General features: G+C 38.0%; 3 protein-coding genes across 3 annotated transcripts; 1 reads left to right on the top strand and 2 right to left on the bottom strand.

Annotated features, from left to right (window-relative positions):
- On the bottom strand, nt 742-1,505 carry LOC18592021 (peamaclein). The gene is made up of 2 exons (XM_018126064.1): nt 1,278-1,505; nt 742-1,169 (listed from the first exon to the last, which is right to left on the bottom strand). The coding sequence occupies exons 1-2, from the start codon at nt 1,357-1,359 to the stop codon at nt 985-987; spliced, it is 267 nt and encodes an 88-aa protein (XP_017981553.1). The 5' UTR covers nt 1,360-1,505; the 3' UTR covers nt 742-984.
- On the top strand, nt 8,080-10,652 carry LOC18592020. Its single transcript, XM_007018494.2, has 3 exons — nt 8,080-8,742; nt 9,338-9,685; nt 9,789-10,652. The coding sequence occupies exons 1-3, from the start codon at nt 8,314-8,316 to the stop codon at nt 10,371-10,373; spliced, it is 1,362 nt and encodes a 453-aa protein (XP_007018556.2). The 5' UTR covers nt 8,080-8,313; the 3' UTR covers nt 10,374-10,652.
- LOC18592019 (isoflavone 3'-hydroxylase) lies at nt 10,984-13,542 on the bottom strand. The gene is made up of 2 exons (XM_018125790.1): nt 11,970-13,542; nt 10,984-11,858 (listed from the first exon to the last, which is right to left on the bottom strand). The coding sequence occupies exons 1-2, from the start codon at nt 12,846-12,848 to the stop codon at nt 11,238-11,240; spliced, it is 1,500 nt and encodes a 499-aa protein (XP_017981279.1). The 5' UTR covers nt 12,849-13,542; the 3' UTR covers nt 10,984-11,237.

Raw genomic sequence — 13,616 nt, 5'->3', positions numbered from 1 at the left:
TACTACTTATTGGTTGGATTATGTACAGTTGATTTTAAGTATTATTAATTGCAAGAATCTGATCGATGACCATATGACCGGACAACTCATAAAAAATAAAGAGTAGAAATTAAAGGGCCAAACCCAAATTCTATTCTCCCGTTCCCCCATTAAATTAAATTCGTTGAGATGGTGCATTGGTGCTTTAGACCTTCAAGGCTCAAAGCCTTTTCCTGGCAAATGGTGACGAAATAATCATGCTAGGTGGCATGATATCAAGCGGCAATCATAAAGAAAAGGGCCAAAGGGGGACCGCCAGGGTCCAGGGACAAAACAAAGTGGCTGCTACATCCTACATTGCAAGTGAATAGGCTGCTTAGAGAATTACTAAACCAGTCAACCTCGAACCAAAAACCTATGTTGAACAAGGCGTCAACTCACGCATCTCTCAGCGCCACAAACTTAATTGAAGATCTTCAGCTTGTACATCATCGTTGAGTACAATTCAAGCCTGCCAAAGCTAGCTGGCCTTCGCTTTTAAGATCACGGCCATAATCAAGACCTTACAATTTACTGTTCTGAGTGTAGATCATCAAGTTAATCACATTTTTAGCACAAATTAACCATTAGTGAGTCATTGAGTTGTCAGAGACTACACAGCGTAATGAAATTTGAAATAATAGTAATTATGTAAATGATATAAAGATCAAATTAGATAATTACTAAGTACATGAAAAATTAATCAAATATATAGGGCATTCATAAACCAGCAGAAGGACACCAGTTATTATTCCTTTGATAGTGCAATATCTAAGACTTAAAAATACTTATTTAACAGGTAAATTTGACTTACATAAACCTTATTTATAGCTTAATAGAAACCTTTAATGGTTCCTCTTCCATGACTCTCAAATGTTTAGTCCCACGAGCAAACGTAGGCTTGCACAGTTTTTACTACATTGTTATGGGGAAAAGGAACAGGAATGCAAGTAGCTAGGAAACAATCTAAGGGCACTTGGGCTTACCCTTAGAGTTCTTCATGTCCCTGTAGCAGGGACACTCCTGCTTGTTCCCATATGTCCCAGATGGAACACACTTGCATTTCTTGCAGCAAATCCCGCAGTACTTCAAGCACCTGTCTTTTGCCCCTGCCTTTGAGCACCTCACCTTACACTTTGAGTCGCAGAAACCTTCCACAGACGAACCCAGAAACTCATCATTAGCATACTCAAAATAAAACCGATCAAAGATACCGAGTTTTTCCATTTGTTCACAATTAGCTTATCCATATTTCTTACCTGAACCGGCCATTGACACCTCAAAGAAAGAGGAGCTGAGAACAAGAGAAACAAGCAGGAAAGTCACCAAGATGAGCTTCATGATCTTTACGAAAAAAGTTTTTGTTATAAGCCCTAAAAATCAAAGAAAGTAGTAGTTTTTAACTCTTTTTTTATTTCTTTGTTGAAACCTAAGTAAAATATGAGAATGTTTTCCTATGAGAGTTGGCAATGGAATGAGCCGGGAGGGGCTTATTTATAGGGAGAAGGAGGAGTAGGTAAAAAGCAAGGAAGTTCTTTAAAACGATAAATTAAGTAACATCAACAGCAAATTACAGACTGTCGTGGGGATACTTGGGTTTGGTGGGGGTGGCATCTCCTAGTTGGTTGATGGCTTTAGCTACATTGCCTCTCCAGTAACAGGACTGAACTGTAAGGAACATCAAGTACCAATCAAAGCAACTCTTTTTAATTTTGGTTTCGTACCATTCTTTTATTTGGCCTTCCTCGACAACATTTAATGACACGAAAAGTTACTGGGTTGATTATTAAAACCATTACGTGAAGCTTAATTTCGCCTTCCCGTTCTTTCCTGCTTTTATCATTCTAAGTTTTGTCATCCAGTACCAGCTAGGGAAAGCAATCTCGATACAAACCAATTTAAAGTTTTTTTAACTTTAAAGTGAGGGGATCTTAATTAAACTTTTTATGTTTGTTTCTTGTCATTGTCATGTGAATCTCTTAATTTGCTACTTAATTTTAAGTAAAGCTTATAAATTAATTGTATCCCTTGGAAGAAGAATGCGTCGGAAATTTCCATTTGTTCCTATTAAATTACTCCAGTTTGCATGCAGAAGCAGTGAGCGTAGGTTTAAGGAGTGGGTAACGTCAAGTTAACGTAGAATGTGTCCTTTTGTTCATATAATCACTGTGAATGTGATGATGCACAAATCTATGTGGGACTCCACAAAACCTCTTAGAAATTAATGTGGCTGCCAGCATTTGCCAATTGTCACTGGGAAATGGTCTAAAGATAGATCTTTCTGATTTTTTGAAGTGATAGCGATCTTTGATTTGAAAAATGAAACATATCCAATGGGCTGTGAAATGTAACTAGTGTAATTCCTTGGAAGGAGTTATGCGGGTGGACACTGAACACTTTCCCTAGGTACGTACTTGCTTGGCTACCATGCATTCATGCCTTTAAGATTACTCTTGAATGTTCAATCCCGTTCTTTTCTTTTGAAACAATTTACTATTTTCCTTTTTTGGGGGCATGGGGGGTCGGAAGAAGACTCTGGAAAGTTAGAGAGAGAGAGAGAGAGAGAAGGAAAGAAAAANTAAGTAGAGAGAGAGAGAGAGAGAGGAAAGAAAGGAAAGAAGAAAACTATAATGTTGCTATCACTTTCCAGGAATGCGGTGCCATGAAAGGAGATGGTTGGCCCTGTACTTTGCCACCTAAAGCGTGCCATGTCACGTGGTCTGTTGGGATTCATCCGGAAACATGCGCCGAAGGACGAAATAGGTCAATGAGTGTGATGCCAAACTGTTTTTATTCATCTTCTACAAAAAGATTTGGCAACTTAATTGGGAGCAGGAATGAGATAGAGATTGGGTATAACGTATACCTATGCTATGTCTATTGACTCGTTCAATGATTCAATAATGTCACTGAACCTTGATTCGATCAGAAGCATTGAACGCATTGAATGCTCATGGCTGAGAAATAGGCATTCGGCAACTTGGAATCAAAGAGAGATGAAATCAGCCTGCCTTAGCTGAGTTGCGGCTGGAATAACGGGTTCAAGGTAGGTACAATTAAGAGGTGACCAGCCTACTCTAGCAGATAAGCACCAGGTTACAGCCACATATATCTGTAAAAAATCCCAGATGGTTCAAGTTAGGTAAATGACCCTGGATTGAAGATTATTGTTAACAAAACGACATTGAAAAAGGACTGGAAATTTCTTTATAAATAAGCCTTGAGCCTATAATAGAAGTATATACAGCTCAACTTTTCAGTGGCATGGTGGTCGAGCAATCTGCTCATTTGGTAATAAAAACAATGTCATATTGAATCTATCTAATGGCCATTCCAAGACGAAATAATACTAGTCTCTTGCCGTAAATTGTGACCAAGTGATTCTTCTCTCTCTGGAATAACTAAGGAAGGTAATATAAATGACGATGCTCTGCATTTGCATAATGCCTAATGGTTTCTTTTATGAGTTGTAATACAGTTGAACAGGATTAAAATCAGTTGTCTGAAAGCTGAATTAGAGAAGCAGAACTTTAAAAACATCACAGAGATGTCTGAAATCTGAATCAGTAGTGATAATTAATCTTCCTAATGGCATAAGTTTAGGTAACATCATTGTATTGGAATCAGAATTAAAGCAACATTCATCCAAAGAGCAAAAATTGTGTGGGCTTTGGATGGTTTAATACGTAAAAGGAAACCCCCTACCTAAACACTCCCAACACGGGAATTGATAGCTGTAAAGCCAAAGAACGTGCCCATCCTTTCAGCTTCATGTCAAATGAATGATCCACCTGCGCATGGAAATTGAAACCCACGGTTGTCCATGCAAACTTTTATGCTTTTGGACTGAGAAGTGAGAGTAATTTGAGCGGGTCCCAGTGTGAGCCTATTGCCCAGGAAAGTTTCTAGCATTCTAATACCATCTCAAACTTTCAATTTTAAAAAACAAATAAATAAAAAGATTATTAATCTCTACCCAAAAACACGAACTGAAAGTACTAGAAAAATAAATTACAATCGGAAGCAAAACGTAAGATCATGCAAAGCACATTTTCTTAGGTTGCTTACAAGAAAGGACAATATAAATTGATTGTCAGTCCAATCAATATCACGTCAACATAATTAATGTCATATTGGTATATAATCAACATCACATCAATAAGTCAAAGTACTACATATGTTAACATATTTAATGATAAATATTTAAGGAGATTTGAATTAAAATTAATAAATTAAAAATATATAAAAATTTACTTTACACAAATTATTATAAAAAATTAAATTCACTTTTTTTATAAAATACATAAAATATTAACATAATTTAACCTTACAAAAATTATACACTCAATCTCAAATCTTTTTCTAGTGGATTCAATTTGGGTACTAAAATAAGCCCAAATACTTACTTAAAAACACACACACACACATACAAAAAGCTTATCTAGGGACATGCAGATCTTAAATATAAAAAAAGAAAAGTTACCGTTTTAGTATTTTTCATTTTTAAAGATAGATAAGGGATAAGTTACTGGATAAAGGAAAAAAAAAAGGTAAAACATAGGAAATATAGAAAGAGCCCAATCAGGGTAAGATACAAAATTTGGGCTAGCAACTCATTGTTTGGATTCAAGGGGATCTAAAGAAAAGAAAAGCCCATTAACTCAATCAATATATTGGGTCAGAAATTGGGCCGAATTCGTACGGCAAACTGTACTTTGAATGAGATGCAGCTCAGAAGCTCTGGTTCAAACTCTTTTCCACTCAACATTTTGACGTGAAATGTGGGGTTTGAATAAAGTGGGCGGTGAGGGAGATCGGTTTAAATCAGGAATTGAATGCACAACTAAAATTGGTTGCTGCTTAGTCTTCAAAGTTATCCAAAGTCAGATTCTAATCTTAACTTTTCTGACTTTTAATTGGCATCATTCACACCAAGGTCTCTAGTTCTGTAGTCACCTCGCTGGTACCACTAGATTAATAGTCGTGGTTTGGTGACATTAATCTCAAATATGCCGACAAGAAAAGATGTCAAAAAAGACTTAACAATTTAAGCCTAATCACTAAACCATATCCTACAATCATAATAACCCCACCATCTACCTAACTTAATCATCTCTTTTCTTGTATTGATCAGACATAAACTCTATTTACATGTTAAATTCAATACATTCAAAATAAGAGTAAAGTGATGAACTTGAACCTTATCTTTAGAAAATTTAATACTCTAAAAAAAAATTCTTTTATTTGTTCAATGATACTAATAATTAAAATGGATAGATTAAATATTTATAATCATAAGACGAAATACAAGATTGTAAGATAAGTTGCGTTTTGGCACTTGATTGTGTAAGAAGAGTTTCAATTTACCTTTCACTGTCTAACCTTACAAGCAACTTCAATAAATAAATCAAACTACTGCTCAATCTTAATCATACTGTCAACACGGAGTTAAGAGTAGAGATATGATTGCAACGAGATAATTTATTCTAAAAAGAAAAAAAAAATAGAAATTAGAAAGAATATATTGAGAAACAAAATTTTGGACAAGGGCAAGGTGAGACAACTGAAGTTTAAGAAAGGTCCCACACCCCAATGGCAAAGGTGGGCTGCCCAAAGCATTGTTTGTCTTGAAGCTTCGTAGCCTAGTTGCTTGCCTTGTTTCAGAGCTGAGATAACGATCAATGCAGACCAAAACAGACCCATGATTGGCACACTGAGATATTATTCAGGAAAGAAAATTCAACTTGTTTGGCAGAGAATCGGGAAACTCATGGATTTAGATGAGTTAGATAAACGTACTGATGAGATCTCGAGATGTTTTCTTATGAGTTGGCACATTTTGCGTTAGCAGATGCTGAAAATATGTCTTAACTTGCTCTTATGTGAAGCCTGTCTTTTTGACTTTGGTTGTTGGACCGCCATCCTAGTTAAGGTCGTTGGGTCTAGCTCTCAACAAATCCAGCGAAACTCACGCTCTGAGAGAATAAAGAGAAGGGAGAAAGAAAAAGACAGACTAAGCGAAAGATGGTTTGTTGATCTATCTAAGAATATTTTTCTTTTGTCCAAAAGATCTTGCCCGAGGGTCGATTTTTATTTTCTAGTTTATAGATCAAATTAAGGTTTTTTTTTGTAATTGAAAAAATAAGATCCCAAATTTATTTTTTAAACAGAGAATCATGCAGAGGCAGAGGGATGAGGTTAGTAAAAGCTTTTGCTCTTGCCTCTTAAAATTTTAAAATTTAATAATTCTTCTTTTTTTTTCAAATTTTATAATTTTATCCCTATAAATATTAAATTTTTGATTTTTATCTCTTAAACATCAAATTTTAATTTCATCATTAAAATTATGCATTAAGTAATAAATCAAATATTCGAATGCATTGATAAAATCAAGGTTACTTACTCAATTATGCAAAATATAATAGCAATATAACATGTTACTTACATGGATTGATATAGCATATGATTCTTCTTCGTTTACAAATCCCTCCTTGCCAGGTACTTGCTCCATTAATTTTCTTTTGTTCATGTCCCTATCTTATCCTCCAACCTCTAAATAATCTTTCTTTAGTTATTTTAGAGGTCTTTAAAGGTGTCATTAATGCAGGGTTTTTGAGACCTGCTGCTTAAAAACTGAGAATTTAATGTAGCATGATTGCAATTGATTTTCTCCATCAAATAATGCTCATTAAGTGCTGCTTTAGGCAATCATAACCAACAAGTTTCAGTGGGAGTCATTGGCTATGAGTCCAAATTTAAACAGCTGCATAATCTTTAATTAATGGTATGGGTCATCCCCATCATTGGTATAAATTGTTCATTAAACCCACCAAGTTGCAACTATAAAAAATATTTTAATTGTTATGGGTGAGAAATACAAAGGCAAGGGAAATATCATTCTTATTTCCATTTTTGGACAAAGAGAAGAAGAGCATACAAAAACTAGTACTAAACAAAAGCGAAAAGTTAGGCTCCCGTGATTGGCGATGTGATATGAGACGAATGGGGGGGAGGGAGGGGGGGGGGGGGAAGGCTATGTGATGGCTGCATTTTAGAAAAAAGAGATATTGTAATTGGGTGCAACACTTTCGTTGTGTTGTCTATTCCAAAGAATAAATAAATTAAATGTTTGGGATAGCGGAAGTCATGCTAAGTATCTGCTCTGTCAAATCTATGCCGGTAGAGTAGAGGTGCCCCCCTATTCCATTTGAACATTTTTCACATTTAAGATCAGCTATTAATACAAATTCCAGGGACCATATTTGTTTGTTCAAATGTTCATTTTATCATAAGCTCTCTTCTCTCCACGTGCCTTTTCTCTAAGTCATTTGCATGGCAATTGGCGTAGATCACGGATTGAACAAAGCAAAAATAAATAGGAACAAGTGGTTGATGGGTATTTATTTTTTTTCTTGGATTGGAATTTAAATGTTAAATAGAGAATAATTAGTTGTTATTTGCTGCCTTATAGTTATGCATAACTTCCTTGATCCATAAAAAGTTTTCGAGATTTTGTTTTTCTCTTCTTAATAGGAATATAATCCGATTATTTGATGCACTTATATTAATTTTAGTACAAAACTAAAAAAAAAGGCTCCCATGTTAGTTTAATCTGAGGATTTTGTTTTTTTTAATCAAGACCTAATAAGAAAAAAGAAAAGAAGAAAGTGTTGTAATTACAACTTCTTGCAACATTATCACTCTCATCCCCGCACGCTTAGCACGCTCAGGATTGATTATTATTATCCCACTACCCCTGTTATTTTAATCATTGTTTGACCACACTTGACCGTTGCTAACGCCGGCGCTAGCCCCCAAGCAAATCCCTTCACTAGAACAGATTCGCCGTTTCATTTTCCGTCACGAGATAACATTTTGTCAGTCCCAAATAAAAACGACAAAAAATAAAAATAAAAATATTTTTATTTTATTTCATTTATTTTTTTTTTAAAAGGCAACGACAGCAGAATGTAACCTACCTCCTGGGATACAGTTTGCTTGTCCCGCGGGAATAGCCTGAGATATTAATTTATTAATTAATTACTTGCCTTTCATTAACAAAAAAAAAAAAACAATCAATTTCCTTCTTCTTAACGCCATTCTCTCTATCTTTTGTTTTATTTTATTTTTCTCAGTATCTTAAAGCTGCTTTTTTCAGTAAGCATTGTTCTCCCTGTTTCTTTCGTCTTCTCTCTTACACCTTAGTGTCTCTTGCGCGCTTTAAGACCACAAAGGGGAAGGAAGGAAGCTTAACGATAAGCTCTGTCGTTTCAGTTCAGTGACGGAGTCGAAGAAATGGAGAGAAAGCAGGGCTTTTTTTCGGTGGTGAGGGGGTTGTCTCCAAGTCGATCGCGACCCAAGAGTCCGGCGAGGAGTGCGTCACCAATGTCGAGCTTGCTGCGCCGTAGAAGGAGCAACAACCACCATGTGTCGCAGCCGGAGCCGTTGATTTTTAGGTCTGGGAGCTTTAGGCCGGCGGAGGCTTTGTCGCCGTTGAAAGAAGGGCCCGATCCGGATGGAACGGACGGTGGAGATTCGAGGATGGAAGGTAGGTGGGCCCAGTGGATGAAGGGTCAGCTGGCACGCGCTCCTTCTGTTTCGACTTCAACGTGTAAGCGGTCCGATCTGAGGTTGTTGCTTGGAGTCTTGGGTGCGCCGCTGGCGCCGGTGCACGTTAGCACTTTGGAGCCTTTGCCTCACCTCAGCATTAAAGATACCCCAATTGTTAGTCCCTGTTTATCTTTCTTTCTTTTTCTTTTTTCGAATGCTGCATTTAATTGGTTGCTTTAAAAGCTCTAGTATTTTCTTTTATCAGGTGGAATTTTCTGTTGTTAAATAAATTTTTACTGAAAGTACTGGAATTTGGGTTGTCAAAAATCTTTTGCTAAGATTCTATTGTGGGGTTTGACTTCTCCTTTCATCCCAAGGATGGGAAAGAGAACACTAAATGAATTCAAGCTATAGTTAAAAATGTGCATCTTGATAGTTAAATGAGATGGCTTTATCTACCCAGAAGATAAGGGCTGATTCTGGCGATGTGTTTGATTTGCTATTTACTTTCAGTAGTTTATAGATGAAGGGGGTGAAAAGAGGTGTGATTTTTAATGGGATTATAGTCGGGTTGCTTATTAAAGTTTTAAGCTTTTCTGTGTTCTACTTAGTTTTCAATCTGGATCAGGTTTTTTAGCATCTCTCAGGTGATCTTTATTGGGAGAAATAAAGCTAAACGGACGAATTTGTTCAGTATAGTTTTTTTTTTAGGGCTCGGCATTTCCTAGAAGGAGCTCTCTTTAACATGTTTCAGTTTATAATTTTGCAGGAATCTTCATCTGCTCAATACATATTACAGCAGTATACTGCTGCGTCAGGTGGGCAAAAGCTTCAAAACTCCATCCATAATGCTTATGCCATGGGAAGGGTGAGAATGATAGCTTCTGAGTTCGAGACGGCTAACAAGGTTACAAGGAACCGGAATTCTTCTAAAGCTGCAGAGTCAGGTGGGTTTGTCTTGTGGCAAATGAATCCGGACATGTGGTATGTGGAGCTTGCACTTGGAGGTAGCAAGGTTCATGCAGGGTGCAATGGCAAGCTTGTGTGGAGGCACACTCCTTGGCTTGGTGCACATGCAGCTAAAGGGCCTGTTAGACCACTGCGCCGTGCACTTCAGGTAAAGTTGCCTTTTCTCACATATTCACTGTATTTCATCTCAGATTATTCCTCATTATGCATAATCATTTACCCAACGATTTGAATCTGTATTCTTGTTGCAGGGTCTTGATCCAAGAACAACAGCAAGCATGTTTACGAATGCAAGATGCATTGGGGAAAAGAAGATAAATGGGGAGGACTGCTTTATCCTCAAGCTGTGTGCAGATCCTGCAACATTGAAGGCCAGGAGTGAAGGACCCGCTGAGATCATAAGACATGTTTTATTTGGCTACTTCAGCCAGAAAACTGGACTCCTTGTGCACTTGGAAGACTCACATTTGACTAGAATTCAGAACAATGGGGGTGATGCTGTCTACTGGGAGACTACAATCAATTCATTCCTTGAGGATTACAGGCCTGTTGAGGGAATAATGATTGCTCACTCAGGTCGCTCTGTAGTGACCCTTTTCCGCTTTGGTGATACTGCAATGAGCCACACGAGGACCAGGATGGAAGAAGCATGGGCAATTGAAGAAGTGGCATTCAATGTCCCGGGCTTGTCAATGGACTGTTTCATTCCCCCAGCTGAAATAAGATTGGCTTCAATTAGTGAAGCCTGTGAGTTCTCTCAAGGTCCAAGGGTAAAAACTACTGTGGCTACTGCACCATATCGAGCCAAAGTTAATACACTAGATAAAAGCTCATGACCCAGGTGGTAACAATTCAATCTGAAGAGGGATATTAAAGAAAAGGGGTTTTGGCTAAGTATTACACAACTTGACTAGATGTAATAGTTTTACTTGACTAACTAATTAGAAGGTAAAGACGGGATTCTAGTTGTCTATGAGAATTTTGTATTGGATCAATGTCTCTTTGAATTTGTAAATAGAGCACAATGATCGTAATATTTTCGCAGGTTAATACCAATGTAGTTTTTATCCCCCAAAGGAATGCCATTGTGGAATCAGGACTTGCTTTTTCCTGGATGATTGTCTCACTGCTCCCAAAGATTTCTTTCTCACATTTGTCCAAGATCGTTTCTCCTTATGCTCTCAAGACCTCTCTTCTAAAGAAGGAATTTAGCCACAGTAGCTTATTTAACTATGCAGAAAGGCAAACGCCTTATGGGTGAATACCGCGGTTACTGAATTTTAGCTGGATAGAAATCTGGTTCTTGAGGAGGAATTTGATAAAGGGATAAGGGAGTTAGTAGTTTCTATGCGTGAGGTCGTCCAAAAACTTGCTAAACCTCTTGTTTTCGTGCACACTGCTAACGTAGTGGAATTTTTTGGGCCATAGGGCGAGCGTGGTGGAATGTGGTCAACAATGGCAGGGCCGAAGCTTCGCTTTCCATCACATATTTCTAATTAACAAGGTGTAAAGTACAACAAGTAAGTACTTCAAAAGTAATTTATACCACACGATAGTGGGCAACAAAACATTGCAAGTTGCCTGAGAACTGAAATCTCTTATGGCTGTTTATAGTAGTTGAATTGTCCAATGAACAACTTTGAATCCTCTTTCCCGATCCTTCATTTCATGAAAACACAAACCTTGGAGGCTAAATCGGTTCAAAGTTGAGAAAGAAGTTCAAGCACGGTTGTCCGTGGCCTGCATACAGCTTGCAAGGGCTGAGCCTTGGGCATGGTGAATCCTGTTCCAGCCCTCATATCAACCATGTTATCACCAACCCTCGACCACTCAAAGCACTGAATCAATGACCCCAGTGTTAATCCAACTATTCTCAGCCCCAGGCCCTCTCCTGGACAACCCCTCCTCCCCGACCCAAATGGCATCCACTTGAATCCGTCTCTTGCGCCCTCTACTCCGTCAAACCTCTCAGGCTTGAATCTTGCTGGGTCCTCCCAAATGCTGGGATCGTTCTGTATGGCCCATGCATTGACCAATAGCATCGTGCCACTTGGAACTCGGAAACCCTCTACAATGCATTCCTCTGATGATTCATGAGGTACTAGCAATGGAACTGGTGGGTACATTCTCAAAGTTTCACTGATGATGCTGCGGAGATAAGGAAGTTGTGCCAGGTCGGACTCATCAATTAGATGCTCGTGTCCCACAGTGTTGACGATTTCAATTTGAGCCTTTTTAAGGACTTCCGGGTTGTTAAGCAAAAGTGAAAGCGCCCACTCCATAGTATTGATTGAAGTTTCTGTCCCCGCCATCAATAGAATCTATCCGAAAATTATGAGGTCATAGTATGTTAATAAATCAGTAAAGAAATATATTGTATTACTAATATTTACCAATAAGCAAAAGAAGAAAGAAGGGAACAGAGATCTTACAAGCATGAGGCCTCTAATGATCTCATCTGTGTAATACTCGGATTCTGATTCTTGCAGTGACAACAAAATCTCAATCATGGTCTTCTTCCTCTCTCCATCAGGATCACTCCTCATTTTTCTTCTATGCTGTTCTATCAGATCTTGCATAAATTTATCTCTCTTTTTTCCACACTCCATCAACTTCCTCTCCAGCTTCCTGGACTTAAGCCACGGTAAGAAGTCTCCAATATTTGTTGCTGAACTCAACTCCAGTGCCTCCACTTGAATCTCTCGAAACCTTCTTGCTTCCTCCATATCTTCCACGTTCTCGCAGCCATAATACCTTTTTCCTGCTATCATCCTCATCATCACATTGAATGTCAACTCAAAGAATGCTCTCCTTAATTCAACCGGTTCATCTGGATGGCCTGACAGGTTTCTCATCAATGACTTTACCTCATCCATGCGTATGCCTGATAGCAATTGGAGGCGGTTAGTTGACAAAATCTCGATGGATGCTATTCGTCTGAGGTTTCGCCAGTGATCACCATACGGAGCCCAAGAGAGGGCGGTGTAGTTGTAAGCCAAGTGTTTTGCAATGAGCAAGCGGGGGCGATTGGCGAAAATGATGTCGTTCTTGGTGAAGCATTCTTCTGCAGCAGACGGTGATGAGACAACGAGGACCGGACGTGAACCGAATTTGAAGAACAGTATGGGGCCATTCCGATTTGCAATCTTCGACAGAGTCCTGTAGAGGGGTTTTTTCAGGAGGTAGAGATGGCCAATGATGGGTAGACAGGGAAAAGGACTTGGAGGAAGGTTATGAATTCTGTTTAGGAAGTGCTTTGTGAAAACATACAAGGCTAAGAATATAGGTAGGTAGAGACACCAGCTTGCCATGGAAATTTATCAAGCTTCAAAGCTGTAGCATGCTCTGTTTCATAAAATAGGCAAAACCTTACTTTTATTATCCAACTTATTTTTTTCCTCCTCTTATCCTCCTCTGAAGAACATCGAATGGGGAATCTAGAAACAGTGGATGAAGACAATGACTGGCAGACAACAAACATGAAAACGGGGAATTACATATGAATTTTTTTTGGTGTAGTGGTAATTGGAAGGTGATAAGAACAAGAGTGGGTGAAACAAACCAACCTGTAAAGGTGAAATAGAAAATTAAGCAGAAACACGTCAGATTGTTGCATTCTTCATTTTTTTATTTGAACCTTTTACAACTCAAGCTTAGCCACTGTTCAGAGGTAATTCCATCTTTCTTTTCAAGTGGCCTGCAAGCAAATCCGATATGCAGTAGCACAAATATTGCTCTTATCACACTAACAGGGAAGGTTGGAAATTGTGAAAATTCCTACAACATGCTTCAGACCGTGGCTTTCCAGTTGTTGAAATACCAAGACTTTGTTTCTCAGTTAACATCTACTAAAAGTTACCCAACCAATAAACAAATATGCTGATCTGGTCGAGAGGATTATGATGATATCACGTGTTTATGAACAAAGTATTCCTCCATTTCTGTTTTTTACATTTACAGAGATAAAGATAAAACTTTTGATTCTGATGCCTTTTATATTTAACTTTTTTTAAAAAAAATTTACGCTACTTAAATGGATCTATGCCCTCCAAAAGGAAAGTGGAAGCAGCTCTATTTTG

Source organism: Theobroma cacao, chromosome 8, assembly GCF_000208745.1.
Source record: "Theobroma cacao cultivar B97-61/B2 chromosome 8, Criollo_cocoa_genome_V2, whole genome shotgun sequence".
Classification (NCBI taxonomy): Eukaryota; Viridiplantae; Streptophyta; class Magnoliopsida; order Malvales; family Malvaceae; genus Theobroma; species Theobroma cacao.
The sequence above is the reverse complement of the archived record's forward strand: the minus strand, read 5'-3'. Positions and strand labels throughout refer to the sequence as shown.